The 22,634-nt window shown below is 38.4% G+C and overlaps 1 protein-coding gene across 7 annotated transcripts in view; it reads left to right on the plus strand.

Moving 5' to 3' along the window:
* The window catches only part of FER (FER tyrosine kinase), a 428,416-nt gene extending 421,110 nt beyond the window's left edge, over positions 1 to 7,306 (plus strand). For all 7 annotated transcript variants that reach the window (XM_042990938.1, XM_042990948.1, XM_042990943.1 and 4 more), the window contains 2 exons: positions 1,626 to 1,748; positions 3,140 to 7,306. In XM_042990938.1, coding sequence (XP_042846872.1) covers positions 1,626 to 1,748; positions 3,140 to 3,285 — 269 coding nt within the window. In that variant the 3' untranslated portion in view covers positions 3,286 to 7,306. The remainder of the gene's footprint in view (positions 1 to 1,625; positions 1,749 to 3,139) is intronic.
* The last annotated feature ends 15,328 nt before the right edge of the window (positions 7,307 to 22,634 follow it).

The following is a 22,634-nucleotide window of genomic DNA, read 5'->3' on the forward strand; positions in this document are numbered from 1 at the left end:
AAAAAACAATTTTGTAACCAAGTATGGGAATGGATGTCAATTAGATTTACTGTATTGATCATTTTGCAATATATACAAATACTGAATTGTTATGTTGTACACCTGAAAGTAATATAATGTGTATCAGTTATGCTCATTAAAATAAGCAGATAAATTAAAAATGTATTTTAAAATAAATTTAAATTATCCAGCAAAACCAGGTTCAAGGTCAAGGTTACAGAATTAGGTTATTAACTTTCACTTCTGGAGCCTGATCTTGTTTTACGTACAACATGCCCTTCTTGATCTCTGCCCAGATACTGTCTTACAAAAAGAAAGAATTTGGCTCTGTATACCTTTTACTTTCTTCAAGAATTAATTTTAACTTGTAGTCATTGAATGACTTTCATGAAAAGTATTAAATTACTGGATGGCAAACATGAAAAGAGTTGATATGCAGACAAGAAAACTAATCTTTCTACCAAACAGCATAGTAATTATGCTCTAGTAAGAAGGAAGCTAATTCACACAGCTGGAGAGGATCATCAGCAAGTACACACTAAACTCTGACGTAACAGCAGTTATCAAAGCACAGGCATACTCTCATTCTCGTTTCACTTCATTCAAGAAAGAGAAAAGGCCTTAAAGTAACCAGACATTTTTAGCAGAGGGGCATTTATAAACCTGGAGAGGCAGAGTTGAGGCAAGTAGCTCCCAAAGGGGATAGAGATGAAATCATTGAAGGATCCTTCTACACCACTGCAAATGGGGTTTCACTGTGGAAGTACATGCACTCTATGTAAAATTAAACTACAAAATTAAAAATACAAATATGTTGTGAAAATCTTTAAATTCTTAGCCTCTTGGGGAATGGAAAGGATTTTCCTGTTTCCCTCCTTGATTTCACATCTATCTCCAGAATGTATCATGTGCTTTTATCTCCATGCTTCTCTAGAAGACTACCAAAAAAGAAAAAAAAGAAAAAAAAAACAAAAACCCGAAGAGCTCAGTAAAACAGGTGCACCAAGATATTTTGACAAAACAAGGCACCATGTAATTTAAAGAAGTTGTTTTTATCAGCCAGCTATGTTAATTCTACCCTATTCAAAATACACAGGAAAAAAATGTATTTTCTATAAATGAAACAGTGGAGAAAATGAGACTTTTAAGGATGTAGGAATATCTGTAAATAGTGACAAGTAAAAAATTGAAGTTAAAAAACTTTCATTATTGCTTTAAGTCTGTTTATAATTTTAATGGAAAGAAAATAATGCAGGCACAAGGTAAAATTGCAGAAATCTGACTTAATCTCCTAGGCGCATATATGTATGTATATATAAACCATCCTTCTCATTTAGATACCACAGGGACAGTTAACCTCCGTACTGGCTAAATATTTGCTCTTGTTTGGGGTTAAGTGATTTGAAAGCTGGTTTTGTTAAACTAGCAGCCTGAAGATTATTCATTTAGTTGGTAATGTTACTACTAGTCCTGGAAAGTAAAACTAGTGAAGAAATAAGATCATTAGTTACTGCATTCCTTTGGTAAGTTTAAATATGCGAACATGTGACTGACAAAGACATGCATCACTGGAAATGTTCACCCGCTTACACACTTACCTGGTTATGGTTTTGTGCGCCCCCCAGGGAGATACAGTTCTGAGAGTGACGTGTGGAGCTTTGGCATCCTCCTCTGGGAGACCTTCAGCCTAGGGGTCTGCCCATACCCTGGAATGACAAATCAGCAAGCGCGGGAACAAGTGGAAAGAGGTAAACCAATGACCCGGGTAGTAGCCAGCGTTCACATCCAGCCCCCAGGGCCGTGCTGATAATGCTGTGTGTGTGGCTTTCCTAGTGGGGGGAAGGTACATACTACTTGGTGAAAACAGACAGCAGAGGTGGTATTATATCTGCTTTTGTGCACCATGGATGGTGTGGCTCTTGTATAACAAAACCAACAACAAAAAACGTTTAAAGATTCCAACAGTCTACAATACTCCTGTAGGCTTGTCTTGCATTCCCCCTGCCTGGCATGACGTCTGCGAGGGGGTGCCATTCACTGTCTTCAAGGAAAATAGTGTTCCTCAACCTCCTATTTTTTCTTCCGTTCCAAATAAACACCATCAATAGTATTGTAAATTGAAGTATAGTTAGACTTCAGAGAGAAGTTTTTGAAAGTTTTGTAACATTTCTTTTTTTTTTTAATGTTTGTTTATTTTTGAGAGAGACCACACAAGCAGGGGAGGGGCAGAGAGAGAGAGGGAGACACCGAATCCGAAGCAGTCTCCAGGTTCTGAGCTATCAGCACAGAGCCCAGTGTGGAGCTCAAACTCACCAACTGTGAGATCATGATCTGAGCCAAAGTCAAAGGCTTAACCTACTAGGCCACCCAGGTGGCCCTAAAAGTTTCGTAACATTTCTGAAAAAATCATACGGGTTCTCAAATCAGAAACGGGAATAAGCCGGTGATGGTGACATGCTAGCATGGACTTGCATAGTCTACAGGTCTCAACAGCGAGAATGCTTTTGACAAACTGGTAATGTCCTAGCATTAGGCCCCTCTCCAGGAGGCTGGGCACAGGAGGCCTTTCCAGCTCCCTTCTTTCCTCTCACAGCCATCTAACTCCCTGAGCTAACACACACAGGCACATACGTGCTGCTGAGCACACTGCCAGACACCTTTGAATTAAAGATTCTTCTCGGGCTGTGCAGGAATAGAACTCCTCTTCATTTTTCTTTCACTTTTAAATTAGTGTTTATGAAATCCTCATTCTCTCTTCATCTTCAAAAACCTGGACTGTGTAGATGGTTTTTTAAAACTCTGCCCACAACATCTAAAAGCAAATTCTAAAAGCAAAAGCAAATACTTAGAGCAACTAAAATACATGTTTGTATGTGATTTATCTTACCTCAGACTTTGTGACAAATGAACGCATGAAAAATAACCTATTCAAGCTAGAGGATAATTTGATGGCTCTGTAATACTGAATTCTGCATCCCTTGTAGAAAAAAAAAAAAAAGTTTGCCCTGAAATGGGTTTTTGTTTCTGTTTCACTTACAATATAAAGTACTCAAGTTTCCAAGCTGCATAATGCCCTGTGTGAACATTTGTATCTTCTCTCCATTCTAAATTCTCTGTTCTGTTCCTCTTGGGTCTTCAGGATACCGAATGTCAGCCCCTCAGCATTGCCCAGAGGACATTTTTAAAATTATGATGAAGTGTTGGGATTATAAACCTGAAAACCGTCCCAAGTTCAGTGACCTTCAGAAAGAGCTGGCTGTCATCAAGAGGAAAATCACACAGTGACGGACCAGTGCCAACAGGCTTCAGGACCCGGTCCTCCAGCAGAGTGACATTGTTCTTCTTGTTAACGTTGAGTTTATACCACATTACCTGCAACAATTTTCTAAGGTGGTTTTTGTTATTAACTGTTTTTTAAATATGCGCCACTTACAAAAAAAGGGTGGGGGGGGAGAGCAAAGGCAAATGTATTCAAGAGACAGACACTCTTACCAAGGGCTTTATGTGCTCACCACAGCAATCCTGCCATTTCAGGCCATTGTAAATAGATAAGCACAGACTCTCAGTGTGACGGAAGGTCAGAGCTTTTTCACACCAGGACCACTGATGTTTCTCAAAGGTTCTCTACTTCAGGCACAGTTCATGGGCCACTGTCCTATGCCACTGACCCTACTCAATCGGTGCTAAAAGCAGCATTGGTGATGCCATGTTCGCAGGAAACATTCCAACCAAAGGTGGCTCTTTGCTCTGCCAAGGCAAGATTCTATTTGTAAACATCATTTTATATTGGGAATTAGTTGGACCTCTTAGGGTTTTTTTTTTTCTTTTCTTTCTTGGCCAGAAATAAGTACAGTGTGAGCAGCATCACACTCCTGTATTATTAGTAAGGTAGTCATTTCCCTGCTCCTTTGTCCTGGCTTTGGACAGTGATGCACAAGATGTCCCCAGAGAACACACTCTTAGGCCTGAAGCAGCAGCTTTTATAGGCTGTTTTTGAGAGTCGTGCATGAAGGAAGCTTGAATGGGAGGGAGGTCTGGAGGAAGGAGCAGCTAGACTAGCAATCTAAGACAAGAGGAAAATAGAAAATCTGCCTTCTGATCAGAGTTATGCCTTTACAAACACACACACACACACACACACACACACACACACACACACATTTTATGATCTAAATTCACAAGAAAAGTTCTAAGGAACATTTTTCAGAAGTTCACAGTTGGAGATTTCTTAATGGCAACAAAAAACTGTTTCAAGAAACTCCGAAGCACAAGTCCACAGTAATCACAGCCTACTTTTGGTTATGTACCTTCACCTCAGAGGAGGCATCCTGGAATTGCACTCCCTTCGCTTGTGTCAGTTTCCAGGGCTGAAAGAATTTCATGATTCTAGTTCATAAACATATTTGTGTGTGTACACACATGAACATGTGCTACACACACATACACACACACACACACACACACACAACCAATAAGCAGGAGTAATGGTTAATAAGTTGAGGGACAGCCCTCCTGTTCCCCTTCCCCCTTCATTTACCCTTATAATGCTACCTGGAAATCCTTATCTTAGCTGACAGGTATGTGAGCACAGTTCTGGAGATGCTTCCTGTGCATAATATGTGACACAGAATTAAAAGCAAGATTCTGTCTGGCTGAATGTTAGCTACATCCAGGGAAGCTACCCCACGTTGTGTAAATAGTTGCCGCTCAGGATAAATATGTGTGTAGGAGATGGTCACTCTCAGGGGTCAGAGCGGCTTGGGAGCTTTTAATAAGTGCCCAGGCCTGTGTCCAGATAAATAGCACCTTAGTGATCATTTGATTATATCCATTGGAAGAGCTTATAGGAGAGAAAATTCCTCCTGCCCTCTCTGGCTGTTCACTGCCTATGAAGATCATGGCACAGAACCCGTACTTTAAAGAGTATAAAGGATAATACTGAAGAGAAGAAAATGGCTTGTGTCTATCATTTCAATTTCCTTGCAAGTTTCATACACATTTAATAGTTACTACATCCAGACTAAAACAAAAGCGTAATAAACTTGCCCTCAAAAACACACTGCAATATACAAAGCAACTTTTTAAAAGTCAGCATTGTCTTCCCTTCTGTCAAATACGATAAGTAAATGGAAGCTTCTTTTGATGGCATATACTGTGGCAAATCAAAGCACAGACTCATTAATTAAGTGCTGTGGTCTTCAGGCACTTGCCTGCCTTCAAAAGAGAGAGTAAGATGGGACATTTTTACCCTTTGTCAGTATTTCCAAATGAATCTCTTCATAATATTCTTTGTTTGAAGAAAACAGCCTCTCAGCACTTAGCAGCCTCAGTGCTAAGCTCTCAGCAAGGAGAGAGAATGACGGTTTTGGCTTTAATTTTGTGAACAAGACCCGAAGCTTAATCTTTGCATTCTGGTGTAAAGAATGAACATGGCATTGATATTTCACTCATCCAGGCTGTTAGAATTTGCAATTCACATCATAACTCTGTGCTTAAATTAAAGAAGCTTTTCAAAACATCGTGACATCTGCAGCATTTAAATTCTATTTTATTCTTTGTCCCAAAGCAGGCAGTGGTATAGTTCAGGATTAATAACACATTGGGAGTCTTTCAGGATCAGTTGTACAGAATATTAAATTTAATATAGGCACATGCATTAAGAAAAACTTATGCAAACCATTTTTTTTACTGTTAATTTTGTTGTGCTTGGAGCATAATTTATTCATCCCTTCTGTCACTGATAATTATTGGAATTATGTACTTTAGGAGGCTAATCCATACCCAGAAAGCACACATATAAATACTGTTCTGAATTTGCAAGTTGATGGAGGGAAAGAAGGCTTAAGAAATGCACAAAACCCTGTAACTTGTTTAGTAAGAAAACAGTAACCAAAATTGCCACTAGATGGAATGTAATTAAGCCAGGTCACAAATCTGTGTTGTTAATGGATTTTCCAGGAGTTGCATCTATCATTCCTATACAGTTCCTGTCATAATTCCTTCAATTTATGAGCACGAAGTGAGGGAAGGGGGTACATAAAAGCCCAGGCATCCTGATTCGCCCGCATTTTTCTGTCTTGAATCACTAAGGAAACTTTATGACAAATATTTAGGTAGTTCATCATTTTTCAAGAAAACAAATCTTCTAGTGTTAAATTAACATTTATTACCAATATTTGACACCTAAAATTAATTTTGTATTCCATACAATCTAAGGTTATTTCTCAAAGCCAATATGTTTTCTCTTCCAGGAAAATAATAATAAAGGATTAATAGGTTTTGTGTAAACTTTTAAAACCAGAGGCCTCATTTCAGCCCATCCTGCCACTGAGTCTCCAGTGAAAGGTCTCAAGCAATCATTTGTTTTTTGCCTCCCAAATTTAAAACAGGCAATAAAGTTCTTCATCCATAATTCACCATTTTATCACAAATACAATATTATTGAAACATCTTAACTAGCAGATCAATATAGACCATGAACCTAACTGTACTAGCTGTTGTTCAGTGCACATTTCACAACTGTTTTTCATTTGTAGGTTATGTTTAGAAGAAAAGCTATTGAAATAGTTTTAATTTCCTTTAAGCCACAATACAGTTTTCCCGTCTGTGTTCTAATCCTATTTTGGTTTTGCCATATAGTTTTATATAAAGTTTGGCTAATACCACTAAAATAACTATGTGAGATTGTGTCAAGAAGAAAGGGTTTTCATTATAATATATGCCCCACACTGAGCACCTAGTTAGTGGGATAAACATACAAATTACAACGCAAAACTCAATGACAGAACACTGCTGTCATTCAGAATTATCTCAGGCTCTCCACTTGAACATGAATTCATGTGAGTCATCAGATGTTCTGGGAGTGTTCCTGCCAGCCTTAGTTAGTATACTCTGTGGACACTATTTTGTGGCCATGGGTTGTCTGAGAGGAGATTGATATAATCTGAAAAGAGGCTCCCTGCCTCAGCCCTCTTCTTTTTTACACATACTCCCTGGATCACACCACTGATAGTTTAGATGTTTCTTATCAACAGAACTGATTGTCCATAAGCACTGTTCTGAGTCATGTAAAGACTGACTTCTGTATTTAGGTCAGAACCCTCACACAAAACACAGAATAGCACAAAACAAAAAGAGCAACCAAGGGGGAGACATTGAAAATGACCCGTCTTCTTTATGTATTAATATGTTAATTAAATGGAAACAAAGATTTTATATAAAAATGAGTTTATATTACATTTCCATTATACTATTAAGTTAGCATGAAAGTTTACCATTAAAATAAAGTTACCTCTTTTATTACTAACTCTGATTTGCTTATGCATACCAGAAAATTTTTATTAAATATTTTAATTTTATTTATTTTTCTCTGTTTCAATTAGTTTCACATCAAATCTGATGCTATATTATTTGGGAGAATCCAGAACTGCATATTCATTTCTGCATAGGAAAATACTCATGTACAAGATCATCTCCTTGAAGGAGGTACTGATAGTCTTGAGTCCTATAAAATTCTCCTTTCAAGAATAATGCTATAATACCGAAGGTATATAAACTATATATCTCAGTCATAATTCAATTTAAGGAAATATTTATTACCCCTTGAAAACCAGTCTACTGCCTCCTATTGACTCAAAGATTAAATTCTGGATCGTTGAGTATAGACATTAAGACTCACTTAGCTCACTAATAAGAACTGAGAGTCTTGGCTGGTAGAAGAATCCTGCTGAACTAAATTCCGGTCACTTTAAACTGCATAGAAGTAATGAGCATAGGCTTTAGTATGTCCGTGAATAAGGAGCTGAGGTGAGCATCTGCAAAGGCAAGAGAGGAAAGAGCCAGTTATTCTCAGGCAGAATGCTGCAGCGGCTAACAGAGAGTGCGGAGTTAAGTCAAGCAGAATGGAGACCTGGACAATGTCACTAGAAAGTCTGAGACCAGTGCCCCTAGGCTAGATGCTTCTCCACAGAAAATTCAAAAGATATCGGAGTCAAAAGAAGCAAAAGAGGTCACCTACCAGTGTGTACAGGGCCTTAGTTTGAGCAAAGCGAACACCTCTCCCTTGCATTTGGAGCAGTTTTACATGCGGAACTCAGAGATGCTGCTGCTTGGGTGACACTTGCATTCATGGTCTTGCTGACTAGGATTTGGTCTTAGATGTTCACACATTTCAAAGACACTACTCAAAGTCTCTACATTTGCATTAGTTGTATTTACTATGTATTTAAACTAAGGCCACTGAGTATTCATACTTTGTATGAATTTCAAGGTATCTCATACTTTGTTAGAAATCCTTAGTTGCAACAGGGCGTGGTCTCCTAAAAGAGAGCACACTTGGATCAGCAGCGTTTCACCTTTTGACTAATGTTCACTAATTGGCTCCTGGAGTTATGCCCTGAGGGACCTTCCTGGGAGGAGCTCTACTCTGGAAAAACAAGGAATTCAGCAGGGAAGTCAGAAAATGCCAATTAAACGGCAATGTTTCTTGTCTTAGTACTAGTAACATTTGAGGGAAAAGAATCTTAGGAACATCCTCAAGCCAGTCGTGGTGCAGTACGGCTGAGGTGACACAGAGGCAGTGAAAGAGACTCCCAAAACTGAGACTGAAGGCTAACCTTCCAAAGAATAAATACAACATCAATAAGAGAAAGCCTCCAAAGGGCCTCCAAAGGGCCTCCAAAGGGGGGTGTGAGGGGCTTCCTGCAGCATGTTATTAAACATTACATTCCTCTCAAGTCTCTACAACATTTCTTAAAGGACACTGAATTGGATATTGATGGGATTTTCTTTTATGCTCCTGCTAATCTCAGGAGGTAGCCACTGAGGAATGGGAATTACCCAACCCCGGGGTTTCCACTAAGGCAGCTCAGTCCTCTCCCAAAGCAACACGCGTATGCGTGGGGTAGGCAGCACTGGAGGAACACTGCTGGGAAAGCGCCTTTTTAGTTTATTAAAGAAATCTTGTAGTAGGTGTCTGTGCCCACAATGTGAAGATTTAGCTTCTCTCCTCGCCAGCAAACTTGTAAGAACCCTGAAACATGAATATTTATTTTATTCTAAATAGATTTAAATTCGGAATTTCCAAACTATCTTCCCAAACATTACGAGACCAGCAGATTCAAGTGTTCTACAAAGCAGTGTTCGAAGTGTTAGTAATGACCGTGGTAGCAGAATCTTATAGTATGTTCTCTGTCAGCTTTATTCATTTAGGAAGCTTTCCCTGAACATCTGCCATGTCAGGCACAGGGAACCGTGTGGGGTGCTACTTTCTCTGTTTTGTTTGTTTGTTTGTTGCTGTTGTTTTTAAATTTCAGTTGGTATTTCCTTTTCTCACATTCAGTTTCTTAATCCTTACTTAACCACAACAGAAAAGCCTCTATCACCAGCTTTTATTGGATAGTGTCATAACTGCCCTAGACCAAAGAGTTTCTCCTCAGGTGTTCAGGAGGCCCTGCCTTGTAGGGAACTCCCAGGCATCCATTTACCAAGGCCAACTGCACACCCACTATGGGAGAGGCCCCATGGTACATGCAGCTTAGAATACAGCTCAGTTGTTGTCCTTGTGGCAGAGACAGGACAGTTAGGTGGCAGTTGTGTTTGATGAGTAATACTATCTTGGAGATTAAAAAATCTCTTGGGAGATTTTTCCCAGGACACAAAGACCACTGTGAGCAGGCGTGTCCAGGGAAGCAGCCTGTTGACTTGGCCAAGTAAGCTCCTTAAGTGATCTACCCGCCTCCAAAGAAATGTTAAAACAATAGCAATGATCACTTTATCTTAAACCCCTGGACATATTCAATGTTTCCATTCCTCTCTTTCATGCCAATAATTTTTGTCACTTTCTTCACATTCCTCATCAGTATATGTCTAAAGTTAGCAACTGTGCAATGTTAAAGAGTTTCTCCATAGATTCAGAAAAGAGGGTAGCAAACATGAAGACAAGTTGAGAATAAGGCGACCTACCTAGATACACAGTCCCAATAGCATCACTGTGTTAAAACCTCAGCTCTACTCTACACATGCCCCAAAGCAGCACCTCGCCTAAAAAAAGCCAAACATCACACCTTTCTCCCATTTTCTGAGAACATCTTTGATATCAGAATAAGCACACTGTAGATGCTATCCAAAGCAGATTCTAAAATGACATACTAAGAAGCCAGACTTTAGTCATCAGACAACAGAAATACCACTTCACCCTATATGCTCACTTAAAACACCCTTGCAAAAACTACAACCATGTAGGCAATCCATCTGGTCATAGGAGATCCTGCCTTATTTTGAAAGCATATGACACATATCCATGGGAAATGACAATGTTCTGAGCAGCACAGGGTAAGGGTAAAGAAGGCCACAAAAACAAATCCCAGTTCCCACATTGGAGCAGCAAAACTTTGTGTACGAAAAATGAAGTGTAGGAGTCCAAACTCTCACTGTTGTCTTCTTATAGCTCTCGTCAAACTGTTACAAATTTGGGGTCTTTTGAGTTGCCTGAACAATCTTTATGAAGATGAAACCTGTCTGCCCCCTAAACGGGGGCTCAAATTTCTAAGTGCCCTGGACTCAAAACTTTAGGGTCTAAGAGGGGATCTGGAATCTATTATTACTGAGATCCCAGGCAAAAGGACCACCCTAGCAGTCTTTGCCAGCTCACCAATCCATGCTTTTGTTCTTTTTTCAATACAGAAGGGGAAAAAAATAAAAAGAAAAACACCCTATTATGTAGGAATTTTCCTTTCACAAATGACTTGCAGAAATAAATTTGCCTGCCTGCTCTTAAGAAATGCCAGACTGCCATAAGGAAATGCAAAGGGCATTGTGCCCAGAACGATGCTTAGTATGACTGTGAATGTTTTCTCCTAACCCAAAGTACTGCAGACTTCTCGTAGACTACAGGATGCTTTGAAGGCCCATGCCCTGCCAGTCTGAATTGCTCTGCTGTAGCTTCAAGCAAAAGACCATTTCCAACAGAACTGAACTTATTTGCTATAGATCTTCTTCGGGTGCTAAGCCTTTCACACTTGCAATGTACAGAAAATATACATGTTTTAATGGAACTTACTATTTTGGCTTTAGAGAAAAACAGATTGTTTCCCCATAGCAAGTATCATTCTAAATGATATACTACCATTCTAAATCCAACCCCAGGTATAGATTTTGAGTGTCAAATCAAAATCACAGATAAAGAGAAGCTAGTAAGGAAAAATCTTGGTTATTTTAAATTTGTGACCAAAGTGGCCAAAGATGTGAAACTCCTTTTCACTTGATGAACATTTCACTTCACCATATGAAATGTCAGCTACCCAATACCATCCTGTGACATAATCAGACTCTCACTGTGGGCCAATGTCCAGGAGCACACTTTTCATGGACTCTTACCATTTTCCTTCAGGGAGTATTGAGATTTCTCCCTGAAATAGCTTTGTTAGCCAGACATCTATAGACATCATATTTATGTTTAAATACCTTAGATGGCCTAATTAAGCACCATGAGTATAATGGGGGCTGGTAGGGGTGTGAATTCTGCTGAATTTATGTTATGGCTTTCTTTTGTGTGTGTTTTTCTTGGTGTGGTCTGGTGAGTACCCTAGAAGGTTGGAACTCTCCCAAGTCATAGCCATACAACCACATAGGGTTAGGAAAAGCCAGATAAATGCAGGAGAATAAAATCAAGTTGTCAAAGTCCCAAGAACAGCCCTGACTTCGTCAGGAACCCAAACAAATTGAAAGCAAAGATAAAATGTACAAATGGTACCCAGGCCATTTGTGGGTAGCCTACTGGACTAAGGCGCTGCCATTTTCTGGGCACAGGTCCACAGTGAGTGGTTTCAGGTATGTGATTTTCTGGGTTGCTTCCTCTCCCCTTTGGACAGATGATTTTGAGATGACGGGGTCAGAGTGGGGCCTTGCCCTCAGCGCCCCCAACGTTTAGATGTTCCATCTGCAAGCATCACTTTGAGCAAAGTACTCCTGTGGTTTCCCAAGTTTCCTTTTAGTGCCAATATTATCAGGTTAAAGCACCTTTAGTCTTTTCTGTTGCTGTTTTAAAATAATTTATTTGTGAAGTGGATACAAGAAACACTGGAAATAGGGTGCTTCTTATAAAAAAGTTCAAGTGTAAAACATACAGACAAGGCCTTTGGTGAGTTTATCTGGCTTTGTAAACAAGTCTGAGAATGAATGACAGCTGAATATATAAAGCAGTTAGTTGTCTTTTACCATTTTTAACTCAGATCTGTATTTAACACTTATTTATTTGTTAGTTTTTACATTCAGAAGAAATACACTTTCCAGTTTGGCTAACATTGTAGAATGTTTTTCAATTGTCTTCTGATTTTTTAAAACATGATTTCATCATTTTTGTAAACTTAGGCCATTTTTGAATAGCCTTTTTCTTTTCCAGTAGCCCAAGTACCACTCATTGGTCTTCAGAACCTTTCTTTTTTACTGTATTCTTTTAATAAATGTAAAATATTTGTAGCAAACTGTGCCATGTCTTGTTTAATCTTTCCGTCGTGTTTATATTTCACTTCCTCTTCCATATAAATACGCTCTAAGTAGAAGAAAAGGAAGGAGAGATTTCCATGGTAACTGGCCTCCTAGGGATGTAACTGTGCATAAAAAATTATTAGCTTTCAGTTTCTCTGTAATTAAGCTTATGAGTTCTGATGATAATGGGTGTGTGTTGCTTATAGTCCAATCACTGCTCCCTCTATTTGGAAATCAAAACTGAAATGTAATTCAAGTCCCATTTCTCTGTGTGGACTGGCGGTTTGCCAGGTTTTCTGTTGTTTCATAACAGGATTTGTTTGGACATAACAAAAGGATTTAGGGGAGAAAGGTGGCTGAGAGGGATGTTTGGAAAGAGAAGCCGGAAGCTGCCATAGCACAGCACTCGCAGGCGTGCGTCTTTGCCGGGCTCGGGCACAGGGCTGAGCGGGTCACTGCACCAAGACGCCGGACTTCGATTTACCCTTCCGTCAGCAAATCAGTCACCTTTCTAAAACGGCATGCTGTTAATTTGCACAGGTTTCCCTGCATTAAGCCAAGTCCTCTCCTCATCCCTGATCTTGGATGAGAAGAGTCGACCACCTCCCTTTCAAAATCACGTGTTTACCGTTTGTGGGACAGCCCCCAAGCTCCTTAGAATGGGCAAATCCAATCTATACAGATCTTCTCTACCTCCCTGCCTCTGCGGTGCTCTGTCCAGAACCTTGTGTTTCTGGGCCCTTAGTGAATTCCTGTTCACGGCAGCTTTTAATTGTCAGCCTGGGACCGCATCCCCATCTCTGGTAGGTTTGATTTCTGACACAGCATCTGAGACAACCTGTGCTTTTACTGACTTCAATTAATTAAGACCAGCTGCATCCATCACCAAGGAAGGCTGGCTATCTGACTGCAATGCCGTTCCCCAGGGGGATGAACAGCATCTCTAAAATCCCCTGTAGTTCTCACGGTATTTAAAGTACCACATTTCACTCTCTATCCTCCTCTAGCTAGTGATTTCTTCAGGCAGATGGTGATGACGCTGCTTATAAAAAAGCATACATGTAAGAACTAGTTTCTATTAAAAGCATCAATGGTTGCTCCTTCCATTAAAAGCTGAGTCCAAATGAAGTGCTTTTTAAGCTCTTCAAATCTGTTACAACTGGCCTGACCAGTACACTTAGGCCAAACTCTTGTGATCACAGCTGAGTACGTCTGTTGGCACTTCTTCCAAAGGCGTCTGGTGTTGAAACAGGCACCAGGCTGGGAGCTAGGAAACCCACGTTCTCATCCCTGGTTGCACTCTCACTAGTTTGTAAACTTGAACAAACCATTTTACTCTCTAAGCCGCAGTTTCCTCATCTGTAAAATGAGGTTGGACTAAATAAGTACCTAATATTCAACTTTTTCTTTTCTTTCCCCTACTGCCCCCGTTTCCCTCTCCCCCCACCTTTTTTTTTTTTTTTTTTTTTTTGCTTCCCATCAGCTACTCTGTCTTCCTAAAAGGTTCTGATTTCCAACAGAGGAATTTCCTTTTCGGTATTTGGTGTGATCTTGATGGTGGCCTCCCACTACAGAAGCCAAAGGATCCACATTTGGCCAATTAGATCTTTTCTCCCAGGCCTGAGTCCTAAAGGAAGGAACAGCTGGAGGGTATTCTTCCTAGGAGAGTGTTGCTGTGACCCCTGCTTCGTGGCCATGCAGAGCACCCTTGGTTTCTCTGCATTCCCCAGTCTTATTCTCCAGCCTGTCATTGACCTTGGAGGCTTCCTATGGCCTTCCAGCTAATTCCCTTCTACCTACGTTACCCATAGTCCAGATCTGTTGCCTGTAGCCAAGGATCCTGACACAACAATCTCTAAGGCAAGACCCCTTCCAACTTTGAGATTCTGTGATCTCCCAAGTCTTCTCATGGGCATTTTGGAGTCCTTGAACACCAGCACTATTTAGGATGGGTTCTGTTCCTTTGCTTATCATGGTGTAGCTGTCAGAATTCAAGAGTGATGAGACAAAGGAAAACTCTCTAAAGGTTTAGTCATCTAATGTGCTAGTGATTATCCAAACCAAGTCTTTTAATGTTCCCTTAGCTCTGGACCTAGGTAATTCCAAATTATAAATGTTTCTTTTGCAGTCTCCCTATGGTGACCATAGCACCATAGGCTAGTTAAATGATAAGGTCAATGGACTAGAACATTGTGAGAGGCTAATTGATCTATCACAGTAATATAAATGCCAAGAATTAATAGAAAAATAAATGTCACAGGGAGCTGAGGTACTATCTTAGAAGCTTTTCTCTTCTGGCCTCCACATCGCACCTTTCAGTAGGGTTTGGTCTTACTCCATTTTCAGAAAGGTCTTTGTCTTTGCTGCAAAACACACATGCACACAGCCCAAATGTTTCCTTCTAGACCTGGATAAAAGCCAACAAATAAGTTAAGCTTGTTGGGTTTTCATCCCAAGCTAATTTTCCAAGCAGCCCCTGATGACCATCCTTCTGCTTGCAAGCCTCCTCTTGCCCCCCACCCCTTGCCAAATGTCAAGGAATGATCATGACATGGTATGGTAGCACAGTATGACTCTAAGGGAACACTTATGATGCCTTGCCTTATGAAAGGGAATGAGTAGGAAGTGGGAAGGCTTGCTCACTACTGTTCCATCAGGCTCACAGTGTTACAGACTTAGAGCAGTGAAGCCCCTGGCACAGCCAGCCCCAAACCCAGAAACTGCACACTTCGGTAGTCTTCCATGGGATACCAGAGATGGGAACATCTTATCTGTTATGGTTGAACTATTGCTTTTCATCTCAATCAAGTAAGAAGACCAGCAGCTATCTGCCCCGGTCAGTTTAATCACGTTGTTGTTGTTGTTTTTGCTATCAGTGCATCAAACTAAAGCCAGCCTCTCCTCTACTAGCCCTGATGCATACAGAAACTTACAAATGGGAGACCAGCAGACTTACAGTACTATCCCTCCTTCAGTTTCTTGTTTCCTTTCATTCTTTCTCCTCTTCTCCCTCATACGTACCCTTTCTCATTGTTTGAAATGAGTCCTATATCAATATTACCTCACATATTTTTACCCCAAAACAGATGACCCGTGAATATAATCATTGGTATATTTGAAATGTGTATTGCTCAATACTATTTTGGGAAGGCCAGAAATCATCTACAAGATTAAATACAAGGTAAAAGAAAAAAATTACAAATAAAAACAATTCAATTGTAAAGAGCAGAGAAAGGAAGCCAAGTATCTGAAATTCATTAATTATAGCAATTAGGCAATAAATTTCACTGAATTTCCTGACACCCAATGGAAAAAAAAAGAAATAAAAGGGAGCACTTTATATTATAAAATAAAAAGGGTTGAAGATTCGCAAGCTAAGCATTCAACTTAATTGTTTAGAAAAAATTGTGATTTTTAGAACTTTGTTTTCTAAGATGGAACATAAAAGTCATGATGCCTATTCTCAACTAGAAAAAATTTTGTCCCCCAGCAGACATTTGACAAGGTCTGCAGACATTTCTCATTGTTACAACTGGTAGGCGCCATTGGCATCTAGCAGGTGGAAGCCGGCTGGCTGCTACACACCCTACAGTGCACAGGACACCCCCACAGTCAAGAAACACCTGCCCCAGGCACTCTGGAGAACAGTATGCAGGCTCTTCAAAACATTACAAATAGAACTATGGCCCAGCAATTGCACTCCTAGGTATTTACCCAAAGGATACAAAAATACAGATTTGAAGGAATACATGTACCCCGATGTTTATAGCAGCACCATCAACAATAGACAAACTATGGAAAGAACCCAGATGTTCATCAACTAATGAATGGATAAAGAAGATGTGGTGTGTGTATGTGTATGTATGTGTGTGTGTGTGTGTATACACATGTATATAGGAGTATAAATATATGTATATATATATATAATGGTGTATTACTCAGCCATCAAAAAGAATCAAATCTTGCCATTTCCCATAACATGGATAGAGCTAGAGTGTATTATGCTAAGCAAAATAAGTCAGAAAAAGACTAATGCCATATGATTTCACTCATATTTAGAATTTAAGAAACAAAAAAGATGAACACATGTAAAGGGAAAAAAAGAAGGGGGGAAGCAAACCATAAGACTCTTAACAATAGAGAACAAATTGAAGGTTGATGGAGGGAGGTGAGTAGAAATAAATGGGTGATGGGTATTAATGAGGGCACTTATTATGATGTGCACTGGGTATTGCATGTAAGTGATGAATCACTAAATTCTACTCCTGAAACCAACACTATACTGTACAGTAATAAGAATTTAAATAATAATTTGGAAAAAAGAAAAGAACTTCCTAACCCAAAATGTCAATACTGCCATGGGTAAGAAACCCTGAGTTACGTGGCTTGTCTGAATTTCCAGACAGGAGCAGTGGAAGCCTTTAACTGGACAACTTTAAAAACAAAAACAAAAACAAAAACTGAAGACAAAAAAAAATGCCTTTTAACTTATTTCCTTAAGCTGAGATGTTTGACATACTACTGCTTACACAGAAAAAAGTCTAGAGGATCAACCAAGCCAAGAGTTGCATCTTTGAAACCGTCTCTGATGAGATTTACCAAGAAAAGAAGAATAAACTTCTTAGGAATGAAAAAGTAAATATAAATAACCTTTGAAACAGAAGAGCCTATAAAGGTAAATATTATGAACTTTATGCTAATAAATTTGAAAACACTATTAAACCAAAGTGAAAAACTCCTAGGAAAAATAAAAGTTGCCAGAGCTAACTCAAGAAATATTCAGAATAGGTGTAGAACAGCTAAAGAAATTAGGAGTTTAAAATCTTCCCACAGCATTTAACCCAATGAATGAAGAGTTATTTCATGCATAAACTTGTGCACAAATGTTCATAGTAGTTTTTTTTTTTTCCGCTACTTAAAGCTGGAGGAGTTTAATAATAATACCCTTTAACATGGTTCAAACCACTATAAACCTATTCACGGATGAAGTTCTTAGGCTTAGGAGAGAGAGCATACCATAGCAGTATGTTAGCAAGATAAACTATTATGTTTTAAACCATTTTCTTTGAGCCCTCAAGATCAAAGAAGCATTCAAAAAAATTTTAACCATGTACTGTTTACTTGACAGCAGCCTTTTTCTGAATAGCCAAATACAGGAAACTACTCAGATGTCCTTCAGTTGGTGAACTGTTAAGGAAACTGTAGTGCATCCCTACCATGAAGCACTACTCAGCAATAAAAAGTAAACTATTGATACACATGACTTGAATGAACCTCAAGAAAATTATGCTGAGTGAGGGGTGCCTAGGTGGTTCAGTCAGTTAAATGGTAAGCACTGGACTCTTGATTTTGGCTCAGGTCATGATCTCACAGTTTCTAAGTTTGAGCCCTGTGTGAGGCTCCACGCGCGGAGCTTGCTTGGGATTCTCTCTCTCCCCCTTTCTCTGCCCCTCCCACGGCACTTGCACACACATGCTCTCTCTCTCTCTCTCTCTCTCTCTCTCTCTCTCTCAATAAATAAACATTAAAAAAAGAAAATTATGGTGAGTATAAAAAGCCAATCTCAAAAGGATACAAATTGCATGATTTTATTTGTGTAACATCCAGTAAATAACAGAGATGGAGAATAGGTTTGTGATTCCAGGAGGTAGGGATCAAGAGAGAGGATGGGTGTGGCTATAAAGGAGTAACAGAAGGGATTCTTGTGGGGATGGTATCAATGACTATCAAAATTATAGTGGCAGTTACACCAATGATAAAACTGCATAGAGCTACACACACACAAACACATGAATGAGTTCATAGATAACTTAGTGAAATCCGAATAAACCCTATGGATTATACCAATGTAAGTATCTTGTGGGAGACAAGGGTAAACACACACAGGGTTTCCCTACATTTCTGTGAAAGCTCTGTAAATCTATAATTATTTAAGAGTAAAAAGTTTAAAAAATATAAGAAGATAAAAGATATTTATATAAGATAAAATATAAGAAGATAAAAATCTTCTCACAAAGTCAATGCCAGGCCTAGAGGTATATGTTTTAGATGTCATCCAATAAGCTTTCAAGAAACAGATAATTTCCTCTTACAAACTCTTCCAGAGAAGAAAAAAACAAAACCAAAGAAGACCCCCAATCCATTTCATGAATACAAGTTTGAAAACAAAGAGCAAGAAAAGTACGAGAACATTACATGCCAGTCTTCACCAAGAATATGAATGAACCTCCTTCAAAGCAAAGGCAAACACCCTAGCAATGAATAAAATATGTGAAATATCAATTTTAATTAGATTTATTCTAAAAATGAAAGAATGGTTTAATTTTATAAGCTCTATTAATGTAAATTATCACATTAACAGAGAAAATAGGAAAAAACACAAAAAATTTTGCCAACCAGTCAAAAAAACCTTAGTAAACTGGGGAGAAAAATGTAATTTCTTTAAAATAAAGGGATCTACAGGGCACCTGGATGGTTCAGTCAGTTAAACATTCTACTCTTGGTTTTGGCTCAGGTCATGATCTCCAGGTTTGTAGGTTCTAGCCCCACATCAGGCTCCATGCTGGCAGTGTAGAGTCTGCTTCGGATTCTCTCTCTCTCTCTCTCTCTCTCTCTGCCCCTCCCCTGGTTGTGCTATTATTCATAAATAATATGCTTGTTTACATTTCAAACCCCCAAATACTAACAAATTATTTTAAGAGAATTTAGGTAAATCTCTGTAGATAAAAATCAATATACAAAAAAAAAATCAATTACAATTCTTCATCATTCAAAAAATAAGAGTAAGAATATTTTTAACATATTAATTGCAATAGCAAAAAATATATATAAAGTACCCAGGAATAAACTAATGACAAATGTGCCAGCCCTCTATGGACATTAACCCCCTACTATTTCAAAACAGTAAAGAAGACCATTAAATAAATGGAGAATTGTATCTTTTCATGGCAAGGAACACAAAGTATTGTAAAAGTATCAATTCTTCCTATTTATAAAAATTGCAATTCTTAATGTTCAATAGAGATCCTTTTATAAATTAATAAGATAATTCTTAATTTTTAAGAACAAAGGGTCAAGAATAGCCAAGACATTCCTAAAGAAAAATCAACAGGTACAAGAGATGGACACAAGCCCTATTTGACAAGACTTTTCATAAAGCTATGGTATGGTATTATCAAAAAGAAACAAATAGAAAAATGTACCAAAATGGACTAGAAATAAACCCAAATTATTGCAAAGGTGGTACTACAGATCTTGGGGGAAAGATGGACTACTCATTTTCTAGTGCAGGGAGATCAGGTTATCCGTGAGGGGAAAAAATTATGTTAAATCCTTACTTCACACTCTCTACGTACTAAAAAAAAAATTCAAAGAGAATTAAAAACTTTGATGTAAAAAACAAAACATTAAAACTTTTAGAAGAAAATATCAGAGATATATTTACAACTTTGGAGCAGGGAAATCTTCTTAAGCAAGATACAAAAAGGAAAAGTTTCCCAAATTCAAAATATTAAAATTAGGAAATTCATTTCAGCAAATGGCATAATAAAAAAGTGAAAAGACAAAACTGTAAAACAATATTTACAATACGTATAACTGACAAAGAATTAATCAATAATATATAAAAGACTCCTACAGATCAAAAAGAACAGACAACGCAAAAGAAAAATGGAACCCATTTCACAGAAAGGAAAGATGAATGATCCATAAACATGAAAAAACAAAACACCTTAGCATCAGTAATTCAGGAAATGCAAACTGAAACTATCATTACATATAACTTTAAACCTACAAGGTTGGTGGGGTGCCTGGGTGGCTCAGTCAATTAAGTGTCCAACTTTGGCTCAGGTCATGATCTCATGGTTTGTGAGTTCAAGCCCCGCATCAGGCTCTGTGCTGATAGCTCAGAGCCTAGAACCTGCTTCAGATTCTCTGTCTCCCTCTCTCTGCCCCTCCCCGCTCACGCCCTGTATCTCTGTCAAAAAATGACTAAGCATTAAAAAAATAAAAAAAAAAAAACCTACAAGGTTGGCAAAATTTAAAGTTTGGATAATTCTAAGCATAGAGAAAGATGCAGAGTAAAGACTAATAAGTCATGAGATGTACCAAATAACTCAGCAATTCCTTTCCTAGGTTTATATCTAGAGAAACATTTGCACAGATATACCAGGACACATTCAAAATAAAGTTTGTAATAGCACTACTTGTAACAGAAAAAATTGAAATGTCCATCAACAGGAGACTGTATCTTATCAATAAAATGAATCTCAAAAATAAAATTTTGGAGGCCTCTACTGCTTCAGATGTAGAAACCCACAAGAAAATGTGACTCCCACTGTAAACAATGAGAAAAAAATTATCTATAAATTATCTATAAAATTATCCATTATCTATAAAATCATAAATTGTTTAGACCACGAGAGAGCTGATGTCACAAGATACCCAAGTACAGTAAACTGCAAAAAAAAAAAAAAAAATAGGTCCTTTGTGGAGACCTGGGACACACAGACTGTTTCACCTTTGGCAGAGCACAGAAAGAAGGAAGAGACATTGTAAAAGCTGTTAAACAGAAAACTGAAATAACAACAAATCTTAAAGGCAACATGTGAGATACTATGACAGTCTTAGAGCCCCAGTCACAAGCTGCATCTGCACCCACTTGCCGTCTCTTCTGTGGGTGTTCACCACATGCTCATGAAGATGGGAAACCTGAGCGAGTCCTTCCAGGTGTCACAGGCATGATAACACTGCCAAGATTTGAGACTGGAGCTAGAGTACTAGAGAAGCCCATCTACAATCTTGGCTCAACAGGACAAGGTCATGACTGATAGCTACTAAGGGACAAACAAGGAACCTGTGCATGCCCTAGATATTAAACATGTTTATAACAAGAAACAAAAGCTGTCTGGCTTTGAGGCAGGAGACCCCTATGCCCTAAAATCTATGCGAGATGTAGAAGTGGTCTGTCATTGAGTTGGGGACAAGAATGATGTGAAAACTCCATCGCTACACTCAATGGAACTGGAAAAACAAAATCATAAACTTTCTGGTATGCATCTAAAGCAATGTTTAGAGGAAAATTTATAGCATTCAAAGCTTTTACTGAAAAGGAAAGTTTTCAAAGTAATGATCTAAAGAGGTTGGAAAAAGAAGAGCAAATTGAACCCAAAATTAGCAGAGGGAAGGAAATAATAAAGAGCAGAACTCAAAAACAAAACAAAACAAAAATATTAACAGGTAAGCAAAAGGGAAAAATTAATGAAAGTAAATACTAATTTCTTTAAACAATCAATAAAATCAACAAAAGTCTGCCAGATGGATCAAAGGAAAAAAAGAAGACACAGATGACCACTATCAGGAGTGAGATAAGAGTACAACACCACAAACTCTGTACACATTAAAGAAAAATAAGGAAATATTAATAAGTAATCATTACAACTTATTTAAATTCAACAAATTCCTTGAAAGACAAAAAATATGAAAACCTTAAAAAAATTTTTTTAAGAGGGGGGCACCTAGGTGGCTCAGTCTGTTAAGCACCCAACTTTGGTTCTGATTCTGATCTCACAGTTCATGAGTTCGAGCCCTGCATCGGGCTCTGTGCTGACAGCTCAGAGCCTGGAGCCTGCTAGAGATTCTGTGTCTTCCGCTCTCTGCCCCTCCCCCACTCATGTTCTGTCTCTCATTCTCTCTCAAAAATTAAAAAAAAAATGTAATTTTTAAAAAAATAAGTAAAAATAGGAAAAATTATTTAAACAATAAATAAAAAAGAGGAAATAGATAACCTGAACAATATATTTCCTAAATAAAGTGAACTTGTAGCAAAACCTTTCCGCAAAGAAAACTGCAGGCCCAGATGCCTTCACTAATGAATTCTACAAAACACTGATGGAAAAAATAACAACAATATAACACACTTTTCTAGAATGTAGAAATGAGGAACTAATTCTCAACTCATTTTAGGGCCAGCATTATCTTAATACCAAAACCACACGAGGATATTTCAAGAAAACTTCAGATGAATATCACTCAAGAACATAGATACAAAAACTCAACAAAATATTAGCAAATCACATCCAATGATATGTAAAAAGGATAATAAAGCATAAACAAATGGGTTTTATCTCAGGACTTCAGGGTTGGTTCAA

The sequence above is a fragment of the Panthera tigris genome, chromosome A1 (genome assembly GCF_018350195.1).
Source record: "Panthera tigris isolate Pti1 chromosome A1, P.tigris_Pti1_mat1.1, whole genome shotgun sequence".
Classification (NCBI taxonomy): domain Eukaryota; kingdom Metazoa; phylum Chordata; class Mammalia; order Carnivora; family Felidae; genus Panthera; species Panthera tigris.